Below are 21,621 nucleotides of genomic sequence, written 5' to 3' on the forward strand. Positions count from 1 at the left end.
CCCACTTTCTCGGCTTTGGTTCTAGTGGCAACCTAGTTATGGCTATCTATCGCTATTATTTTCAAAACGACAATAAGCTAGCGAGTGGAGGAAATGACATGTATAGGTTGGTACCTAGCTTCCACTTAATGGTCCCAAATAAGCAGCACCTCTCTCTCGAGGACTGACTAAGACTACTGGAAACGCGGACAGTTGCTGCGAGGAGTCTCTAGACGTCGCTACGCTCATACCACCTGTTGTCATACCCAAGCGAAACGGACAAGAACCTGCAGAAGAATGATGAACAAATCACGCTAGAAGGAGTATCCTGCGCTATTGTGATTGGACCGTTCCCCTGTCAGATTCATTATCAGCTAGTAAGCTGTGGTTCTGCACGCTGCGACGGTACATTCCGAGCCTAGCAAGGCTTTTGGATGTGGAGAGCTGATAGCCCAGAAGTGAATTGCTGCATTCATTCCAGAAGCGCAGTAGAGAATCCAGCGCCGCCTGGCCAACCCTGACATCCTTCTAGCTTCCAATTTCTCGTAGTGCTTGTGACAGCTCGCACAGGACAAGTGATATACGTCCCCACCCACGTAGTATGCAATGAATGATTAGTTTCGGCTAATAATGACCTTGGAAAGCCCGAAACAGCAACAACAATGAGCTTTTGACTGAGAGTCAAGTTGAATTGGTTTCTAAAACATCGTGTGTCTAGATGCTCGATGTGCATCACTAATACCTACATCTGGGCAAATCAGGCCTCCTTGTCGTACTCCCATCGCTATTACGTGGCTGGACTCAGTTCCATGGTTCTGCGACCGACCGTCGCGGTAACGTACCGTTCATTGTATTGTAACACTTTTTGCAGAGAGCTCTCCGAGCTTTACAACTTTTTCTTCTGTCGTATTCGACGTCAATACTTGATCATCGTCCATTGCTGATTTTGACCACCATGCGACGGCCAACAATAGATGTCGACCCCGTTGTGAGTCAGCCCAGCCGCAAGATCGAGCACGCAGTTGCTGAAACGCACACTCGTGAAGCTACAACATTGCTTGTCAGCACTACACCACAAACTAATCCGAGGGTCGACTAACGAGAAGTTTGATCCGACTGGCACCAAATTCCACTGCGCCTCAGAGTCATTTGGAGAGCCGTCGCTGAGCTCAACCACACCATAGGGCCCTGGGGTAATATAAGCAACACATTGCCGAATTTGAAGGTTGTAGTCCTACCCTTGGCGACGACGTGCTTATAGGTCAGGTTGCTTGTAATCATAAACGGGCCATTTTCATTATCTCCGGCGGGCTGCAAAAACCAAATTTGATCGCGGACTTCTCCCCCATCAGCCCTGAATATGCCATAGTTAGAATCAGCATCGAAGATAGACGCTTGAGAACGCACCAGCCACAGGTTTTTCCGTTGTAGACATTGAGCCTTGTCCCGGCTTGGACATTCTTGAGACCACAAACATATTTGGTCTTTGGCTCACGTTGCTTCTCATGTGCAGAGGAGCTTGCCATCATCAAAGTGATGATCACGAGGCACTTATAATAAGCAAAAGACTGGAACGATATGAGCAATCAGCTTCCCCGGAGGATCAAGACGTGGTGTTTTCTTTACACAGCCAGCATCCAGTATTTAATACTGAGACCAATCCGTGGTAGCTTTTTGTCGTCGAACTTAGCTGCCGATTATGCAAGGGATCTGCCCAAATAGTGCAAAATCCATAAGCGATGGAAAATCCTCTTCATCAGCTCGGCCAAGATGGTAGATTCTAAACATGTGATTAAATTGCACATCTGTCGTGCAGTATGGCGCAGGGCTAGATTTTGCTTTTATCTGCAAAACGCTTTCCATAGCGCTGGTTTCAGCTGACTCGTAATATCATAGCGGCCGGGGTCCAAACTAGCGGGGAAATTAGTAGGAAAGGTGTCGCCTAAGGTATGTTCTAGCATGCAGCTAGGCCACGTATGCCCATAACATGCATGCCTGTTTTGAGCAAGCAGATCATGGCTTCACGTGGAACGGAGTCGAGACTTATCATAATGGCGAGAGGATACGCGCTACAGTGGGGTGGCCTAGTAGATTCACAAGTGGAATGGGCCTGGAACTGTAGCAGAACGGTTAGGCGATGCCGAAGCAAGCCGTGGCTTGACTCAAGCACCTGAACCCTAACGCTGCATGATTTTGCGAGCTTATCAATGCCGCCTGGAGGGTACTCAGCTGAAAATACAGGCTCGTTCAGAGGCTTTGCAGGCTGGAAGCCCGTAGCGCTGCAGATTGGCCATGGTGCGCTCGATTGGCTAGAGTGACTACAGACTTGGATTGATGTTACTTGGTGATGAGTTCTAGATGGTGGGCATATTTAATCGTGCTCTATGTTTTTCCTGCGAAGCAAACCACGATTTCAAATTTCTCCAAAACTCTACACGTACCTTCGATTGCCACCTTCCCTTAAGCAATTGCAGACATGGCCGATCTCTACGATTGGGAGTCGCGATATGGAGTAACCACCCGCACTGGGAATGGCCAATTTGATCAAGTCCTTGGACTTTCCCAAGGGATCATCAATGAGAACTTTGTAAAGCTCTATGACATGTATGATGAGCTGAAGAAGTACTACTTCAGTGAAGCTGGAATCGGAAAGATCGACGCAGAACTAGATGCGCCAAAACTTCTCATCCCGAGCGGAAAACTTGCGACCAATTACACCAACGTCCTATTTCAGGTTCGGTATGCATAATCAATTTTGAGAAAGTGTTGAAAACTGAACACTGACTGTCGCACAGATTCAAGTCCGGATCGCTCACCAACAACACCGACAGGCTTGTGATACCTGATCTCAAAGGTTGGTCAATTGCAGTTGCTGTGGAGGTCGTAGGCGAAGACCTCAGCACCGACAAGATCACGGATCCGAACGTGATAGCCTCAAGGATAGCCAAGAAAGAATGGCTTGCTGAGAACTTTGAGGTTCCGAATGACTACTCAATCGAGCGCTTGTACGCCAAGTTGTCTTGTAAGAAATCATTATTCCATCTGTTGAGATAGCAACTAACTCATTCCTCCACAGCGGCAAAGTGGCAGAGTTTTGACAAGAACAATTCGTATGCTGGCGTGGATGAACATGGCAACCCAGTTACTCTTGAATCTTGGTCGCTCAAAGAAGAGAACCAGTCGGCTGGCCGTCTTCTTACCTTCATGCTGGGAGAATGGGCGGCTAAGCAAGATAAGCTCGGGAAGAATGCCGTTGGCCTCTCTTTCAAACTTCCCAAAGGTATGGGTGGTCTCCACTGCTTAGTAGTTGAATGCACTCATCTAATACCTAAACAGCAACGACGGGCGAAGCAACCTTTGGTAAGAACAAAAGCGGGGTTTACCTTGGAGTACATGCTTCATTGGCGGCTGACATGTAGTAGAACCCACTGCGATGATGCACCAAGTTTACCCGTACAAGTCCAGCAAACAAGGTGCCCCCGATGGCTCGACAGGCTACGACGGTGCAGCAAATTCCAACTGCTTGCTCTACTGTGAGATGGTTAATAATCACCCCATGCCCGATGATCTGCGCGTCGTGTGGTCAGGCAATTACGCCACCCAGTTCCTCTCCGACGAGCACAAAGCGATCAAAGGAAGCTTTGTCATGAATCGCGCAGTATTTCTTGAGAAGTATCTTCTGACCGAATTTAGAGCGCTCAACCAGGCGTCCGATATTGTTCATTCAGCCCCGCGCTTTGAGATCGACCAAAAGGACCAGAAAAGCGCCTGCTTCACTCCGTACGGTGTGGGCTATGACAGCGCTCATCCGACAGATAACGGCGGGGCTTATAATTTCACTACAGAATATGATCCTCAGGACCCACGTTTACCTGTTCGTTGTGTGTGGACTAAGAAGAACCCTCCAAGTGGCGATTACGCCGTTGGGCCGGTGAAGCAGGAGAGCAGTGAGGAGAACTGTTCTGGAAAGGCGTGGACTAGAGGTACGTGATCGCATCTAACTTGGTGTGCTGCTGCGTCAAACATTTCCTAACGGGGATAGATGAGATGCGGACGGAAGTCAACTGGAAGGCTGGATCCAACGAGATCGTCATTAGCGGGAAGGCGACTGCTTTTGAAAATGGGCAGTGGACCAGGTTCAGGAGTGATGATTTCAACGACCCGTGGGCGTACTTCTAGTAAGTTGGAAACGGGTTACGTTTGCATGAAATGCTGTGCTAATTGGGCGCAAGTGATCAATACGAGGCCAATTGGAAGGTCTCGATTTTCATCGAGCCCGTCGAGGATGTTCCCAAACCCGGCGCTGCGCCAGTTTCCAAGCTTAGTGTCCGCCACACATTCGATGCAAAGGATGTTTCTGTGAAGTTCACACCTAACCAGAAGAATATCAAAGTCACGGGGAGAGACGAAGAGATGCGGCGTTTCATCGAAGAGCGTCTGAAAGAGAAAATTCCTCGAATCATGGAAAACATCCGTCGAAAGTTCGAGGGCGCTGGCCGCTTCGTCTATCCAGGCAACGGGAGACTCATCTTCACAAACCCGGTCATCAATAAATGGGGTGACTTGTTGGCAGAAGTCAACTACAGAAAGTGAGTTGAAACTTTGAGAGGAGAAGAGACACAGATTGAACTTGCTGCTAACTCACATATCACAGACTGGAGAAGAGCGAATGGATCGTGGTGCCTACCTTGAAGGACTCCATTCCGGCCCCTAGGGTAGAACCCAGCAAGACGGGCCAAGGTGTCATTTCGCGAATTGCAGGAAAGTTTTGGCTCACGTGGACCGTCGGCCCTTCACCGATTGCAAATGATCCGGACGCCAAGGTGAGCCTAAGAGCTACCAATAGCAACCCTGATGCAGTATACTTGAACGCACTGTCGTTTGGATTCAAGTCTGGGGGACGTGGAGGTGCCTTGTTTGCCGCGGAGACCTTTGTACGCCTTGAGAAGGGAGCGCAGCCGGCGACAGCAGGCAAAGCTGGTGATGCTTCTGACACTAAGTCCAGTACCAGCGCCTCTACTGCCGGTACCACTGTTACTCCTAAGCCTGCTAGTACCACCGCACCCCTCACACCGACTGTCTCTGGCAACACTTCAGCAACGCCTTCCGGTGCAGGTGCTGAGACTCATCTTGGGCTCGGTGAGAAGGCTACAACAGGTGGTTCAGACACAGGGGCTGAGACCCCCGCAACACCCAAGAGATCAAGCAAAGTGAACGAAGTTGAGCTGCTCCAGTCCTCTGGCCCGCCGGCCCGCAGGCTAGAGTGCAACATGGTCGAGGCCGGCAAAGGCTTCAACAAATGGGTGGTCAAGATCGTCCCGGGTACGGAGAAGGTTATCAAAATGGAACCAGGCGCTTGGGTTGAGATTGTGTTTAATGGCAGAGTGAATGGAGCATCAGCTTACGAGATCGATGTCGACGAGGATTGGAAGGATGACAAGGGAGAGTCGCAGGGACATTTTGGCAAACCGATTGGCATTGTGGTCAAGTCTTGAACAGAACTTTGATGCGGTGGATGTCACAGAGCATATTTGAGTGTCACTTTACATAGTCCTTTTTTAGTAATTCCTTTGCCTCTGTCTACACATAACGGCTGCTATGTTTCTCTCGCGAACAAAGAGTCAAGATCTAAATACACTGATACTGCATAGCCAATGTGGTCTCTCGAGTTTGACGATAGCTTGGCGCAATTCAACGAATGTTGCCGTCGATATACTACTTCATCGCTATATCATTCACTAGAGATAATCAGCTCATCATAGTTCGTATACGTAAATTTTCATACCGGTAAGTTTCAAGAAACTAGAGCGTGTGGCTTACCGACGAAGGCTGCAACGCAAGGTGATCATGCACTGGGCTGGAACGCGTCCATTTTTTCAGCTCGTGAAAATGTTCCTGGCTGAGCGTCGTACATATCGAGCGGAGCGATGCAGAGTGGAGCTGTACCCCCTCCACAATCACCCTTCCCGCCCGTGTTCACTAAGCCGGGCCGATTCGTGACTCGCTAGTCTGCTCTCGCCAACCTGCTTTTGGAAGATATCCACTCGAAGAAACAATGGAGAGCTGAGCGATCATCGCCTGTCTCGAAGCAGCTGGGTCGAACGCCACATTCAATTGTCACACATGATAACGCAACCACAATCGTCCATAAAGGGAAAAGACGAGAGCAGCCGAAAAGTATGGCCCGGCCACGTGGCGACGTTAGCGGTTAGACGACGGCGACCAAAGGTGGGAAGCGAGACGGCCCAGACGCGCCACGCCGAGCTGAGCCCGCCACGCTTCAGCTCGATCTCTTTTGCTCTCCACGACTAACCCACAAACCTAATAGCGTTCTGGATCAGCATGAGTCTCCGCATCCATTGCGCTGTGTCATCAGCTAGTGGGCTGGCTGAATTTCTGAGCAAGCGATGGTCACAGAACCAGCGATAGCTCAACTAGGGCGTAGGCGCTTTGGAAATCCTCTTACAGACTACTCACTACCCCCGGTTTGCTTGTTGAGGTCGCGCATCTGTGAACGAGGCGGTAGGAGATCAGTTGTCATCATCATAAACAGATGCCGTTTGTCTGACCTCGCATTATCAAATCCCACCTTGCACGCTTTCAGAAGTCTTTCCATTTCGTTCACCAACGTAAGCGTTCGTCGAACCCGTCGACAGTCTTTCTTTCGTTTGTTCCTATTCACCTATCGACCCGGTTGTCTACTTGGGCAAGATGACCCCTCCGTTGTCTATAGACAGAAGCAGTGAGCTCACGGGGCTTTTGAATGCCCTTGGCCTTGCCCCCAATCGGCCTGACATCGCCGCCATACCTGCAAAAGAGAAAAAGACACCTTCAGATATCCTACGCATAATCTCTTCTGCAGAAAGTGGGGGAAACAAAGAACAAAGACTGCGCATTGTGTTCTGCGCTGAGTTGTGGGATCTTTGTCACAGTTCCACAGCATGTACTGCGATACTTCAAAAACCTGGGCTGAAAAGCTTGAGCGATGTCTCACTTTTTGTATTCTCCTCGGCGAGTAAGGATAGAGGGCTAGCACTTATGGCGAGCGACGTGCAACCTTTTGAGGAAGCGCTCTTCGAGAAGCAACCCGCTGCAGTACTCCTAGCATTGCACCGTCGTGACGAGCTGTGCATAAAACCGGACACGAAGGCCAAGGTCCTGGATATCCTGGAGCGTGCTGTAGCTGCAGGCGCCAATCTTGTTAAAGAATCGCTATTGGACTTTGTAGCAAATGATCCGTCTCATGATGGACAGAATGCTGCAGATTCGGGTGTTCTTTTCGAGGACATCAAATCCTTGCAACGTCTAATTCCTGTGGTCAAGAACCCACGAACCATTGGATGTCTACTCAAAGCCAGTTTGACGTCTGCGCACACAATTGCTGCACGCAATCGTGGCGACTTCCTTGACATGATGGAAAAGGCTGGCTTTTCATCCACCGTAGCGGCAGACATTCATTCAAGAGCCAGTGTCATCGACCTGAGGAACGAAGATCTGTGGTCAGAGTTCCTGCGCTCACGCAGTCAAGTCCCGCTGCTCTCGGTGGAAGGTCAAATAGACGTGTCTAAAGATTCCTCTGCACCCAATGAAGCGGTGCCTATCAACCTCACCACTTTGTTCAACGAAATGGATAGCGTTGAGTACGACGAAACCAACTCCGTCCTCAGCCCAGCAGCGTACCTTGTCGATCTTTTGCAGCTCCTGAAAAAGAGCCAAGTCACGGATGAAAAAACGCTTCTAAATCTGTTCGAAGACCGAAGGCCCGACATCGCCCATTTGCATTTGTCCAGGGCTAACACGACTAAACTGGTCTCATACAACGGGCTGGCAAATGAAGTCATGGAGGCTTTCATCCGAGAAGGCAAAGGAGACTCCACTGCTACCGCAAATACACTGAACGAGATCGATGACACGGACGACTCTGCACAGCTTGCCCTCCCAAATGCAGGGGGAATATTTGTTTCACCAATTGGAAAACAAGCCTATCCAGTCTCAGCTTTTCCCTACAATAACGCCGTGTTTTCGACCCGAGAGTTGCTTCATACCGCAGGGGTCTCGCGGCTCGAGCTGCTGAACCTTTTCCGTTCCGATGCAACCCTGAGTCGCAACGCGTTCGGCTCATCCGACTCGCCACGGCTTCTTCACGCAGCAAGCGTTGCAAACGATCGGAAATGGGCGGCCGAAGCACTCGGTTTGCAACATTGCGATTGGATCGCCATCACCAAAGAAGGCTTTTACGACCTAGATTTCGTTCGATCGAGCAATTCCACCGCACTTCCAGCCGACCAAAATGCATACATATCCTATATTGGTGGTCACTCAACGGCATCATATTGGGGCTACGCGCCTGTTGACGAGACGAACACCGCAGAGAAGCAAATGACAGATGCTGCGTCTTCAAAGGGTCTCTCCAACATTCGAGACGAACTCCTTCCGAGAAGCGGCCTTTCTTTCAAGGAGCTCATTAGAATCTTGGACACCAAGTTTGTGGGCCGCCGCCTCGCCATCCTGCCAGAATTCCAGGGCAAGTATTCGGAAAGGCTTGGCGACTTCACGCTTTTGGAGACCTCACGCGTCAATTCAGGGAGCGCCACTGTGCCGTTGTCCGAGGAGACTTGCCACACCCTACAGGCATTCATTCGGCTTTGGAAACGAAGTGGTTGGGATATAAATGAGATCGACGAGGCTTTGGTACTCTTCGCCCGGCCTAATTGCGTCGATGGCGAAGAGGCTGCTCGCATGAATGTTGACTGTCAAACGCTTGAATCGCTTGCGCAAGTCAAAACGCTTTCGACTCTGGTTAGTCTCGAGATCAATAAGCTTCTCCCATTTTGGGGCCTTGAAAATGAGCAAGTCCAAGCGGTGTTATTCGAGCGCTTGTTTGTAAAGTCGAGATTAGTGACTCAGTACCCTCGTGTCCTTTTTTCTGGTTTAGAGGCTACAAGAGCTACCATATCCGAGGTTTCGGCTGCGCTGAAGCTGGCTTTGAACGTTAACGACGAGGGACTCGCCGACTTTGTCTCTGCGGCAGATCTTCAGTTCAACGATGTCTGGACGTCGGCAAATATGACGAAACTGTACAGGGTCTGGCTGCTACTCAAGATGACAGCAATACCTACTGCGTATATTAGAGCTTGGTTGGATATTTTTTCTCGCGATCGGGCTCTTTTCGAGAACCCCCTTAACACACTCACAGCACTTCAGACGTGGCACAGCCTCTCCGCAAGTACTTTACCGGTAAAGAGCCTAATTAAATTAGCCGCTCCACCTAAAGACGTGGAAGAAAGCCTCACATATCCTTTCCTGCGGTCGGTGCTCGGAAAGTCCACTGACATCAAGTCGAAGTATGCAGGCCTCTTTGCTGATCGTGCCAGCCAAACTGTAGAGAGTTTGAGCGATTTTATTCTCGCTATGAGTACTGATCTGTTTGCGCCCGGCGCCCCTGCGGAAATCTTGGAGTTGGTTAAAGGTATTTGCAGCTTCTCCCTACTTTTATTAATGCTCACTGTTTATTGTAGGCACGATCGTAACACCCTGCAAAGCCTCCCTGCCTGATGACGCAGAAATCCCAGCAAGTCTTTCCACAAAGTTAACCTATGAGAAGAGCACGGGTTCTCTTTACTTGTATGGAGTGCTCAACCCGTCAGACGAGGTAGCGCTCCGAGGCATTTGGAAATCTGGAAACGGGCAGACTGCGGCTGTGACGGATGCTTTGAAGTCGCAGAGAAGGCCCTTTAATCTTCTGCCATCTCGTATGTTCTCGAATGCGACCAAACCTGCAGCATACCTCTGGGACTCGACTCTTTTCTTGAAAGAGAAATCTCGTCGAGACGAAGCCATTTTAGAGCGCTGTTATGACTTTGCGCTCAGGCTACATTCTGTATGGCTCCAAAAAGCTCTGAATGAGGCGGTGGAGTCTAGCCTTGCAAACACGTTTGCCCATATCCCAAGCAAATCTCTACCTACGCTCTCGGAAAGTATCACTATGCAGCCTGATAAGAGTAGTCCAGCGGTGCAAGGCATTTCATCTATTTCCCAGTTCATACAGTTGGCGGATGAGAAGGGTTTCGGAAGTAGTGCGTACTTCTTGCCACCGACTACTGGATCATACACATTCACCCCCCCGGCCGGCCACAGCATGACCGTCAATATTGATCATAAAGAGGTCGTTTTCGGTGACTCTGCGGCAGATACGGCCTCAAAAGGCCTACAGCTGAGTAGTGATAAGCTTTGTCGCATTTCAATCGATAAGGCTGGCAGTCTTGGAGCCGCTACCTGGTTCTCCGGTGCCTCTCCAGTGGCCAAATTCTCTTCTGCCAACGCATTTCCCTTGTCTTCGGTTCCCTTTTTCAACTCATTTCTCGGGCAGCTACAGGTTGCGTCTTCGCTAGTAGAGACGCATGGCCTTGAAGCATCGCAGATCGATACCTTAACCCATCATAACCTTAGTCTCACACGACCCGCTCTCGCCGATTTACAGGCCTTACAAGTATTCACCGCCTGTCGCTCTATTGTCGAGGCAAAACAACTGCCTGTTTTATCTAAGTTGTATGACTGGGCAAAAGACACCTTGCAGGCATATGACTGGGCTCAGGAAAGCGCCGCGAAAAAGTTCATAGCTGAAATTAGCAAGCAGATCGCTTCCGCACTGCTGTGGCCTGAGGCAAAGGTCACAGAGTATCTTGAAGCGATAAGCGACCCCACCTATCTCAAAACACTTTCCTCGCTGCGAACTTTAAGCGAAGAGCTGGCGCGCATGAAGGCAGTCTTCGACCTGGCGAATCGCTTCGGTTTTGGTGTGGCTGCCTGGTTCTCCTGGGCGAACGCATTTGTGGATTCCGCGGCCAATGAAGATGTGGATTTATTCTCTCACCTGCGATCTTGCAGCTTGGTTTTCCAAGAGAAGAATCTGCGCATTCTCGTGATTGACACAATCAGAAAGAAGAAGCAAGACGTGTTGACGTCGTATCTACTCGCACAGACCGATTTCAAGAAGCTAGAGATCCGCTCGGAATATGGTCTCTTTGAACACTTCCTCATTGACGTTCAAATGGGTTCGCAGATGGAGACTACCAGGATTCGTCAAGCCATCTCAACGGTGCAGTTGTTCATTCAAAGATGTCTCCTTGGGATGGAAAAGAAAAACGGCATTAAGAAAACCATCATCAGCAAAGAGATTTGGGCATGGATGTCGCGATATGCACTTTGGCAGGCAAACCGCAAAGTCTTTCTCTACCCTGAGAACTGGGCTGATCCAACACTTCGCGATGATAAAACAGAGCCGTTCCAACAGCTTGAAGCACGTGTGCTACAAACAAGTCTTAACGAGGAGACAATCGGCCAGATCCTGCGTGACTACATCTACGCTGTCGATGATGTCGCAGACCTTGAGGTTGAGAGTTACCTTTGGGAGGCATCCCGGGGATTTCACGCGCGCATTCATTTCTTTTCCCGTACTAGGACGGCTCCGTACGTGTTTTACTACCGCAAACTGGAGATTGGCGGCGTTAGAGCCTCTGATGCTCGGTGGGACTGGTATCCATGGACCAAAATGGAAGTCGACATACCATTGCACGAGGTGAATGCTAATGGCGTGGCTGTCAATAGACCAGGAACATACCTCTTGCCTGCCTTGTACCGTGGAAGGGTCTTCTTGTTCATCCCCCAATTTCTCAAAAAATCGTCTCCTCCACCGGCCACTATTCAGTCACCGAAAGCGCTCGTCAATTCAGACACAAGCGTTTCTCCCCCAACCGAGATGTGGGAAATCAAGATGGCTTGGACGGAGAACAAGAATGGGAAATGGGGTTCCAAGCAAGTAACATCTACCGGAATCAAGGTGCTAGCGTCAGCACCGGGTGCCCTCCCTCCCATCGCCCAGTTTCGGTTCCGTCTAAAACCCCGCTTCCAACCTCCTACGACATCCTCAGGCTCATCGACGTCTCTAGACCCAAGACTCCGCGAGATCTTGGTCATTGATGTTGAACAATCTTACGAGTTAGCTACGACGAAGACTGTATACAAGGTTTGCGGACAGTTTGAACTTCAAGGGTCGAGGGTGCTCGTACGTCATGAAGTGGGTACAACTGAGACTGAGACCTCGAAAACTTCCTTCTCGAAGCTGGAAAGCAAAACACAGGCTGTAACATTGGATGACCTCAAGGCAGCTGTGTCTCAGATCTCTATGAGTCCGACTCAGCCAAACGAGCCGCTACTTCTCGCAGTCCCACCAGGAAGCGACCAGGTTTCTAATGCTGGAGAACAGAAGCTCGTTTGGCCCATTGTTTTGGATGAGTCTCAATATCCTGGCGCCGCTGGTCTCGTCGTCGAGCGAACCACATCAACAGATGTACAAACGTATTTCGGTTTCCCGTCTATTGATCTCAAAACCGGGGCGTTCAATCTCAAGGAGAAGATTACCACGGACACACAAGTCCTCACTCATGGCATATCGCATGCCCTGGTGGAGCGAGCTAGCACAACAGAAGACCTGGCTCCGATCTTCAGGGTTCTCGAAAATGTTAAGCATCCCCTGCAAATCAACGCATTCGGCCAGGACGGTAACACATTCCATGAGCTTGCGAGACCTTATGCCCTGTACAACTGGGAGCTGGGGTTCCATGCTGTGGCTCTGCTGATGGAGCGCTTGTTAGCAACACAGCAACATGAGCTAGCTCTGAATGTCGCACGTATGGTATTCGACCCCACACGAGACGAGGAGGGTTCAGATACATTGACTGCAAGCGACAAGACAGCAATATCGCATCTTGATCGATGCTGGCGATTCCTACCTTTCAGATCGCCAATCGTACGACAGAAAGGCTCGGCAAAAACAATCCTACAATCCCTCGGTGCTGGTACGGGTGTCTCAGCCGATATAGATAATTGGCGATCACATCCTTTCGCTCCACACATCGTCGCTAGAGGTCGCCCGGCAGTGTACATGAAGCGCTTCATTGCAAAGTATATTGAGATTCTCATCGCGAGTGGCGACGTCTACTTTAGGCAGAACTCTATGGACACAATCACGCTGGCGTTGCAGCGGTACATTGAGGCATCAGAAGTATTCGGGCCTGCCCCACAGACGATCATGCGGCCTACCACCAAAGTGACGAAAACATACTACGATTTGAAGAATTTGCTGAACGACTTTAGTACGGCGAATGTCGACATGGAGTTGCAGTTCCCATTCTTCGTAGCTACGGCGGGGAATAAGATGCCGAATGAATCTGAGAAGGAGTTACTGGGTTTTGCTCGCTCCACGTTCTTCGCTGTGCCTCCGAACCCAGAGCTTGCTGCGCTACGAGCAACAATTGATGACAGATTGTATAAACTGCGCAATGGACTTGATATAAATGGCAACGTTCGGAGGATGCCGTTGTTTGACCCGCCAATTGATCCAGGCCAACTCGTCAATGCCGCAGCAGGCTCAGGGGGGTTTGCTGGATTCCTCGAGATAGCTGGAGGGCCCATGCCGAATTACCGCGCTGCGTACTTGTTGGGCAAAGCTATGGACCTGGCGGGCGAAATCAAAAGCCTGGGCGATGCATTGCTTTCGGTAAAGGAAAAGCGCGATGGTGAACACCTCTCCAATTTGAAGGCCAGACAAGAAGTAGCCATACAAGCGGTGCTCATGGACATCAAGGTTGCGCAGCGTGAAGAGGCTTTGAAATCGATCGAGGTCTTAAAGGATTCGCGCCAGACAGCTCTTATGCGGCTCAGATACTACCTGCGACTGGTGGGTGAGGAGTCTAAGGTGGATCAGATCAACAAGGCCGAATGGGACGACATTGAGCAGGCCATTCCGGAGCCTACGAAGGACGAGCTGAGAATGTCGCCACAAGAAAAACTCGAGATGGACAAGACCGACGCAGCGAACCGACTCACTGAACTCGCGACGGCGCTGGAAAACGGGTGCTCGGCGCTAGCAGTTCTCCCCGAGCTCACCACCGAAGTTTCGCCCATGGGCGTGGGTGTCGCAACAAAATTCGATGCAACTAACATCATTCGGGGCATCATGTTTACTGCCGAAGTGATGAAGGCGGGTGCGCAGAAGAGCTCTAACGAAGCTGGAAGTGCCTCTCGCAAAGCCACCCTGATCCGACAGCTTCAAGACCGCCGACTACAGGCAAACAATACTGGACGAGAGATTAAGAATATTGACAAGCAGCTCGAAGCACAGCAGAAGCGTATCGCCGTTTGCGATGCCGAGATCAAAATGCAGACACAGCAAACTGCGAATCTTGTCGAAGCCGAAGAGTTCCTCAAGACAAAGTTCACAAACGAGGCTCTCTACGCTTGGATCGAAGGCGTCACGAGGAAACTTTTCCATCAAACATACCTGATTGCACTAGAGGTCGCGAGGGCCGCCGAGACGGCGTACGCGTTTGAGTACGGCCCCAAGTATCAGCGCAGCCTGACGGGCGCCCATTGGGACGAAGCTCGCGACGGGTTGTTATCAGGCCACTCGCTGGGTTTGGAGCTTCGACGAATCGAGCATAATCTCCTTAACCGCGACGCTCACGATCACGAGCTGACGAAGAACATTTCACTGAGGCAGATTGCGCCCTGGGCGTTGCTACGTCTGCGGGAGTCTGGCGCTACTGAATTTTCGCTGCCAGAAGTGCTTTTCGACATGGACTTCCCTGGGCACTATGGCCGCCGGATCAAGTCTGTTTCACTTTCTATACCTTGTATCCTAGGCCCTTATACGACACCAAGCTGCTCTCTCACCCTGCTCCAACATCAATACCGTATCAAATCCGGAAAGAGCAGTTCAGGAGACTACTACGACATCGACATCACCGGCGACGAGCGCTTCCACACCGACCGTGTGCCCGTAACCAGCCTGGCCATTAGTTCCGCGATGCAAGACTCCGGCAGATTCGAGCTCAGCTTCAAAGACGAGCGCTACATTCCGTTCGAAGGCGCCGGTGTCATCGGGCGATGGCACATCGAACTGCCGTCACCGGTCAGACAGTTCGACTACAACACCATCAGCGATGTCGTCATGCACGTCCGGTACACGGCGCTCGAGGGCGGTGGCGCATGGCGAAAGACCGCGCAGGAAGCCGTCCTCGACTTCCACGCCAAACTGCAGGTGCAATCAGAAAGTGGTTTGCTTTCGCTGCTTGACCTCAAAGCCGACTTTCCTAACGAGTGGTATAACGCGTTCAAAACCAGCACGAAGAAAGAGAGCGGCCCCGCTAAATTCACTCTCGCCCAAATGCCTTCCCGTCTACCCTACTGGACGGCGAACAAGACAATCACTGCACGCAAACTTTGGATGGTTCTTGAGGCGGCTGACGCAGTTGAGCCGTACGCCCCCACCAACCCGGTGCAGATCAAGTTTGCAGGTATCGAAACACCGATCAAATTCGTGCCAGCAAGCGAGACTGTCGGTAAGCTCCTAGTGCTTCAGAACGAGACACCTCAAGGTCAGCCTGAGTTTTCTGTTACCTTGGCTGATTGCGAAGTCACGTTTCCGAAGGCGGCTTCATACAAGCGGGCTTGGTTACTTGTGCAGTATACTGTTGCTTAATTAGTGCTTGACGATTTTCCTATAATTTATCTTATAAAGATCTATGTATGTAGTTAAGTGGACATATATATAGGTAGATCCTTGCCAGAACTTTGCGTTATTAGTCTTTGCTATTCACTCTATCGTTCATTTCCTCATTTCCTCACATACATATATTTTCTGGGGTTATTTCAGGCTACGAATTGAAGAGATTTTATCATTATCAATCATTCCTATAAGTTGCCCGTGTCCGGGTAGTCATCTGCATACCAGGTATAAAACGCCCTTACATCCCCAGCCACGCAGGAGGATCCAACTCACTCAACGACTCCAACCCAAATCCAATACCGTTGTTTTCCCCTCCGCCTCTGCGCGGTAAGACATCAATGAACGACCAAGCGTCAGCGTTGAAATCGACTGCAGGCTGGACGTTTCCTGCTCGCTGGCCGTAGACATCGTAGTAACCGTCTAGATTTGCATTTTCATGCATGGTGAGAGCTATTGGTTGTACAGTGCTTGTCGGGTCATTTGATTCGTTCATGGGTGCTTGTGAAAGGTTGATTGTCATGGGCCAGGAAGTGTTGTAGCCTGCATCTGGCGAGTCGGATTGGTATTGTGCAGGTTGGCTGCGTACGTTATTACTACCCAGTTCATTGTGATATGGCAGTGTGTCAAAGCCCTCAAAGACTGAGAGTGCATTGTGAGTATTAGAATGTTGTACAGCGTCGTTGGGTGGTGTCAATGTCATGGGAACAGGCCCACTGGCGGCTTGAAACATGTTAACGAGTTGTGACTGGCATTCTTTGACGATGTCAACTAGACGCTCTTTCAGTTTGTCTTCCAGTGGCTGCGCTTCTTGTTCGACGACGATTTCGAGTGTTCTTCTGACTAGGCGCGGTAGTTCTAGCCGTGTAAATTCTTGGAATTGGGTGATGTCGGATGGTTCTGGGGTCTGGCGGGTACACGGCTGATACTCAATGTCTATACTTGCGTCAGCTATGATTTTGTATACATCATAATTGAGGAATCTTACAGGCACTGGGTATGTCGGCTTCAATATCATCCGGAAAGAGAATTCGATATACGCCCTTCCATTTATCCTCTTCACTTTGATATTGCTGGCTTCTCTTCTTGCTTTTCAATCGTCGTTCTTGATCCTTGTCGAAGCCCTCTAGGGGAGTTTGCTCTTGGACTTCGCAGCCACGGGCGTCACGTTGGTGTTCCCGAAGGGCAACATCGTTATTGAATGTTGTGCAGCAACGATGGCATTGCGGTGGAAGTAGATGGCGACGATATAAGTGCTCCCTGTCTTCATCAGCAAATCTCGTGTAGCGACAGCCGCTGGAGCATGTAGGTGCGCACAGACGGCTATGTATATGACTTACTTTAGTCTCGCAACGGTGGTGAAGCCTGGGTCTCGGCAAGATGTGAAAGTTGGGTGTCTTCCTGGATTGCGCTTATAATACGGGCACGCAAACCTAAGGTCGGTCAAAGGCTGCTTCCCATCAACCGTCGAATCTGGCCGGCGACGCTTGTTTGAGTCATCGTCATCGTTAGGCGGTGTCGAGCCGCCTCCACTCAAGCTTCGCTTCCGCGAGACAAATGATGCGCTAGAATAGGTCGATGTGTTACTCGACCAACCACTGTATCCATCGTGTGATGAGCCTGAGCTACTTCCACCAGTCGTATGGGCTCGTAGGCAATGACCGAAGATACGCTGAAATTCTTGCATGATTGTCTCCACAACTTGTTTCTTTGCGGGTGATAATCGCCGTGGAAGTTGTGAGATACCTGGTGAGCTTTCTCTCGAGGTACCCTCCTCCGTCCAATCTGTATCCTCTTCGGATGATTCAACAGCTTTTGATGACGTGAGCGACAGGCAACGCGACGACGCCGTCAATTCTTCAATGTCTTTAGACTCTAGCACATCTGACTCGACGGATGCTTGTAGCAGCTTAGGCTGACAGATATCTTGGCCGCATGAAGTGTGCTCTTCCTCACTTATTGAAGAGGTTGGATGCATCTCTTCCATTGATTGAAGATCGGGAACCTGGTAAGCGGCGCTGACATCTTCGCGCATTGCCGAACCGGTGGGTTCTTTATTTCTGGTAACTTCGCGAAGGATACACCCGGGTAGATGCGCGTACAAGACTTGAGCAGTGAATGGTTCCGAACACACGGAACAGGTAGTCACCGGGCAGCTCCCACTAGACTTGCGATTCTTCCTTATTAATCTTGCGCCATCCGACTGCTGATCGATCTGTAGTGGTCTGACTCCGTGCTTCTTTATGAGATGGGTCATGAACAGCTCGACTCGATCGGACGCTTGAGAAAAGCACGTCGCGTAAGATTTGCAAAAGCCGCAAAGTAGTACCCCCTTGAAGTGGGTAAAAACATGTCGTCTTCTGTCCCCAGCTCGGGTGAAGCCTCTCATGTGTCGATCACAAGTCTTCACTGGGCACGTGTCTACAAGCCGTTCTGTAAAATGTGTCGTCCGTATGTGGGCGTTTACGTCCTTCGAGCAGAAACCACTGCAGTCGGGTACAAGACAAACCTCTCTGGCATTGTTGTTGTGGTCATCGCTAGGATCCCATACATATGATCTTGTGGACCTCGTTGAAGAGTTGCGACTGCTCAACGTGCTGCCGCTCATGAGACTCGGGCACCTTGTAAGAGGTGACAAACTGTCGGTCTGGATATCTGGCACTGATTTCAGGAATGTCCAGTATTCCTCGTTTTGTTTGTCTTCGTAGATAGGAGCAGGTCTCGGCGGTTTCAGGGAGTGTTCAAAAAGCGTTACATCTTTAGGACAGCTCGCTGGCTGGGCGCAACCAAGCACCTTCTTTAGTACTGCGTGGGTTTCTTCGCAAACATCTTTACGATCCGTTGGCAATTCTCCTGTGTCGTTCTCGTTCTCGGGTGCAAAAGGATTTCTGGTCCATACTGGAGTGCCTAGCATTATGTAAGCACAGCTTCGTCGATGACAGGCAGCAATCTCACCATTGCGTTCTCCATCACACGGTGAATCGCGCATAGCTAGTTTGATGTCTGAACCTTCACAATCAGTATTTACAGTCAGATTCAAGGGCATACATACTCGAATAATCGCCCAAGGGCATTCTTGGACTCATCGCTCCGAGCGGTGACTGGAAGTAACCCGTTGATTGTGTGATTTGGATAATGGTCAAAAGATTTAGCTATCGGCTAGAATTCGAGGAGTAAGTTTTGTTGCAAGTAATAGGCCTTGCGGTAGGAAGGTATGGTCGTGCAATAAAGGTGTTAGTCGTGGGCGAGAACCTCGACGTCCTCTCGAATTAGATCTGAGAAATACAAAATGCGAGAGCGCGCACAACGCAGCTGCGTCGCAACTGCGCATAACGATCTGATTGGCGCTCATTTATTGCCGGTCAGAACATGAGCCGGTAAGCTCGCTTCAGGTGATGCGACTGCTGCTGCCTGGGCCCAATTCTCACTTATCATTGGACCCCAGGATGAGGCATGAGATGTAAGCCGCTTGACTGTCAATGCCGCCACCATGTTTGACCGTGACGGGGAGGGGTCAAGCCGACTCGTCAAACGCAGCTTCGAGGTCGAATCCTAGTTTAGTCAGAAAGGGACGCGCTGATGTTTTGGGTGACATTCATGAGGCTGAACGTCCGTGTGTCCCTGAAGCTATTTTTGGACATGAGCTCATCGCACGCCAAGGACAGCTCAAGGGCACCTCAGAAAAATTGATATATAACTACAACTAGGAAGTACAATTGAAGAGAGACTGACGGTTGCTCATGGTTTCAAATGCGGCTCGTGAAGCTAGTGGGGACGATACAGTGTGAGGCCTTAGGGTGCGGTTATGAGCCCCCAATGTTTGGGCACCAAGTGTTGCGTATGACTACAATAACGGCCATGTCCCTCTACAACGCAGCTCTCATAACAAATTATTGATAGACTCACGCACCTCCTCTCTATGTGGAAACTTTAACGATGGTCTCTATGAAGCTACTTTCCAACTTCGTCTAGTTCAGGTAGGCAGAATTCCTGGTTTAAGATTGATTGGAATAAGGAATCGAGTCAAACTACGCCGAACACAGAGAAGGCAGCCCGCTGTTATTGGCATGAGTCTTTACTGCACGATTGCAGCACGTGCTAGGTTTGAGAAGCACAATGGGATATTCTGCGCCTGATAGACCGATCGTTGAGTAAAGACAGCTATAGAGAGAAATAGAGCTGCTCTATACGCGTAGGAAAATAATTGAAAAAACAGAACAGACTCAGGCAAGCAAAGGTGTGAGTGAGAGCGACTGTGTTGTTGAGAGGACATTCGGCGGCTTTCCCACCGAGCCATGTGCCCCGCCAAAGCGCTAATTGCTGTGCGAAATCACTCTAAATGACGCCAGCGGGGTATCTCGTTGTCGCGAAAGTACACAATTATCCCGCCATCTACAGTGATCCCAACCAACATGATACTATACCTTACTTGTTATGTTCATCCTCCCGCGCTATGGAGCAATTTCTGCTGCGAGTACATAACGCCATTCCGCCGGCCTGATGGCCGAGAGCTGTCGCCATGAGATACTTAAGAAGAGCGATCCCACCCTCCTGGTCTCGATCACTACCCATACCTCGTTACACCTTTCTACCATTCAAATTTCAGACCTCCTTCAGAATGTCTTCCGGAAAGACTGTTACTCTTAGCACTGGCTACAAGATCCCGTATGTTCTCGTGCTTCCTCTCAAAGCATGCGTAACTGGAGCTTTCGCTGACAAGCCTTCTGCAACAGCCAATTGGGATATGGTACCTGGCAAGCTGCTCCTGGTGAGGTCGAAAAAGGCGTCTACGAAGCCCTGAAGATCGGATACCGACACCTTGTAAGTCACTTTTGACTCCCCAATATAGCTTTGTCGCGTCAAGCACGCGGGTAGCGATTTACCAAGCACTGGGATGTCGGCGATAGATGGCTAATACGGCAAACAGGACCTCGCAAAGATGTACGTATACTCCACTCGGTTGTCATGATATCCGTCGCATCCCCACCGCCGCTACCGCTGCCGCCGCCGCAAGAGCCCCTCGCAACATGTTGGTAGAGGTTGAGCTGGATGCCCCTCGGTGGGGCAGATGAAGGAGCTATGACCTCTCTCCACAACAAACATTCATCGAGAGCGCTAGCTAACGAATAATTCCACCAATTACAGCTACGAGAACCAGAAAGAAGTCGCCCAGGGCATCAAGCGTGCCTTCAAGGACATTCCCGGCCTCAAGCGTGAGGACATCTTCATCACGGGAAAGCTATGGAACTCGCAGCATGACCCGGCTCACGTCGAGGCCGCTCTCGACGACACCCTCGCTGAGCTCGAGCTCGAGTACCTCGACCTGTACCTCATTCACTGGCCTGTGAACTTTGGCCCAGGCAAGGGTCCTCATACGGATCTCTTCCCTGCTACTGCGGATCCCAATGAGGTCAACATTGACAACTCGATACCCAACAGCGAGACATGGAAGGCCGTGAGCAAGCTACCCAAGAGCAAGGTCCGCACCGTCGGTGTGTCCAACTTCACATACAAGACGTTGAAGGCTCTGGTTGAGAAGACCGAAATCGTGCCCAGCGTCTTGCAAATTGAGCGTCATCCTATCCTTCCCAGCAAGGAGCTCATCGCCTACGCCAAGGAGAAGAACATCCACATCACTGCCTACTCAGCCTTCGGCAATAACGCCTTCGATATCCCACTTCTCATCACCCGCCCGGAGATTAAGGCTATTGCCGAGAAGAAGAGTGCCACGCCTGCGCAAGTCATCTTGGCTTGGAGCCAGGTCGGCGGCCACTCTGTCATTCCCAAGTCAGTCACGCCGTCTAGGATTGCAGAGAACTTCAAGGAGATCGAGCTGGACGAGCAAGAGATTGCTGCCATCCAGAAGTTCTCCGATGAGTACCAGGGCAGAAGGCGGTACAATGTGCCGTACACTGCGAGTAAGTCACCTCCAAAGCAATGTCATTACAAGGAAGACGAGTTAATCAAGATCACAGACAAACCGCGCTGGAGCATCAACATCTTCGATGAGCCAGAGGAGCAGGAGGCACCTAACAAGGTCGTGCTATAGGATACTCATCTTCATAGGCTTCCAAATA

General features: G+C 50.4%; 5 protein-coding genes across 5 annotated transcripts; 3 read left to right on the plus strand and 2 right to left on the minus strand.

Annotated features, from left to right (window-relative positions):
- Positions 1 to 895: 895 nt before the first annotated feature.
- K460DRAFT_358049 (uncharacterized protein) lies at positions 896 to 1,505 on the minus strand (the record flags this gene model as incomplete). The annotated part of the gene is made up of 3 exons (XM_040932080.1): positions 896 to 1,167; positions 1,218 to 1,333; positions 1,387 to 1,505. The coding sequence occupies 3 exons, from the start codon at positions 1,503 to 1,505 to the stop codon at positions 896 to 898; spliced, it is 507 nt and encodes a 168-aa protein (XP_040787015.1).
- Positions 1,506 to 2,393: 888 nt separating this feature from the next.
- Positions 2,394 to 5,598, plus strand: K460DRAFT_419358 (uncharacterized protein). The gene is made up of 8 exons (XM_040938001.1): positions 2,394 to 2,718; positions 2,775 to 3,001; positions 3,056 to 3,259; positions 3,316 to 3,339; positions 3,402 to 3,962; positions 4,022 to 4,157; positions 4,212 to 4,568; positions 4,634 to 5,598. Exons 1-8 carry the CDS (start codon positions 2,456 to 2,458, stop codon positions 5,472 to 5,474), a joined length of 2,613 nt encoding a protein of 870 aa, XP_040787016.1. The 5' UTR covers positions 2,394 to 2,455; the 3' UTR covers positions 5,475 to 5,598.
- An 828-nt stretch (positions 5,599 to 6,426) lies between these two features.
- On the plus strand, positions 6,427 to 15,687 carry K460DRAFT_397544 (uncharacterized protein). The gene is made up of 2 exons (XM_040936167.1): positions 6,427 to 9,448; positions 9,498 to 15,687. Exons 1-2 carry the CDS (start codon positions 6,691 to 6,693, stop codon positions 15,518 to 15,520), a joined length of 8,781 nt encoding a protein of 2,926 aa, XP_040787017.1. The 5' UTR covers positions 6,427 to 6,690; the 3' UTR covers positions 15,521 to 15,687.
- Positions 15,609 to 18,817, minus strand: K460DRAFT_397545 (uncharacterized protein). The gene is made up of 5 exons (XM_040936168.1): positions 18,597 to 18,817; positions 18,500 to 18,547; positions 16,885 to 18,451; positions 16,533 to 16,804; positions 15,609 to 16,480 (listed from the first exon to the last, which is right to left on the minus strand). The coding sequence occupies exons 1-5, from the start codon at positions 18,628 to 18,630 to the stop codon at positions 15,786 to 15,788; spliced, it is 2,616 nt and encodes an 871-aa protein (XP_040787018.1). The 5' UTR covers positions 18,631 to 18,817; the 3' UTR covers positions 15,609 to 15,785.
- Positions 18,818 to 20,162: 1,345 nt separating this feature from the next.
- K460DRAFT_287112 (Aldo/keto reductase) lies at positions 20,163 to 21,593 on the plus strand (the record flags this gene model as incomplete). The annotated part of the gene is made up of 4 exons (XM_040928944.1): positions 20,163 to 20,209; positions 20,278 to 20,365; positions 20,664 to 21,462; positions 21,520 to 21,593. 4 exons carry the CDS (start codon positions 20,163 to 20,165, stop codon positions 21,591 to 21,593), a joined length of 1,008 nt encoding a protein of 335 aa, XP_040787019.1.
- Positions 21,594 to 21,621: the final 28 nt, after the last annotated feature.

This window comes from Cucurbitaria berberidis (genome assembly GCF_010015615.1).
Source record: "Cucurbitaria berberidis CBS 394.84 unplaced genomic scaffold K460scaffold_4, whole genome shotgun sequence".
NCBI lineage: Eukaryota > Fungi > Ascomycota > Dothideomycetes > Pleosporales > Cucurbitariaceae > Cucurbitaria > Cucurbitaria berberidis.

Bases quoted from the DNA above. Each gene is read 5' to 3' on its own strand.
- K460DRAFT_419358 (XM_040938001.1), top strand. From the start codon at position 2,456: ATGGCCGATCTCTACGATTGGGAGTCGCGATATGGAGTAACCACCCGC. The intron at 3,002-3,055 runs GTAAGAAATCAT...ATTCCTCCACAG, and splicing joins CTTGTACGCCAAGTTGTCTT to CGGCAAAGTGGCAGAGTTTT. The intron at 3,340-3,401 runs GTAAGAACAAAA...GACATGTAGTAG, and splicing joins GACGGGCGAAGCAACCTTTG to AACCCACTGCGATGATGCAC.
- K460DRAFT_397544 (XM_040936167.1), top strand. From the start codon at position 6,691: ATGACCCCTCCGTTGTCTATAGACAGAAGCAGTGAGCTCACGGGGCTT. The intron at 9,449-9,497 runs GTATTTGCAGCT...TGTTTATTGTAG, and splicing joins AATCTTGGAGTTGGTTAAAG to GCACGATCGTAACACCCTGC.
- K460DRAFT_397545 (XM_040936168.1), bottom strand. From the start codon at position 18,630: ATGAGTCCAAGAATGCCCTTGGGCGATTATTCGA. The intron at 18,548-18,596 runs GTATGTATGCCC...GTGAAGGTTCAG, and splicing joins GCCCTTGGGCGATTATTCGA to ACATCAAACTAGCTATGCGC. The intron at 16,481-16,532 runs GTAAGATTCCTC...ACGCAAGTATAG, and splicing joins AGCCGACATACCCAGTGCCT to ACATTGAGTATCAGCCGTGT.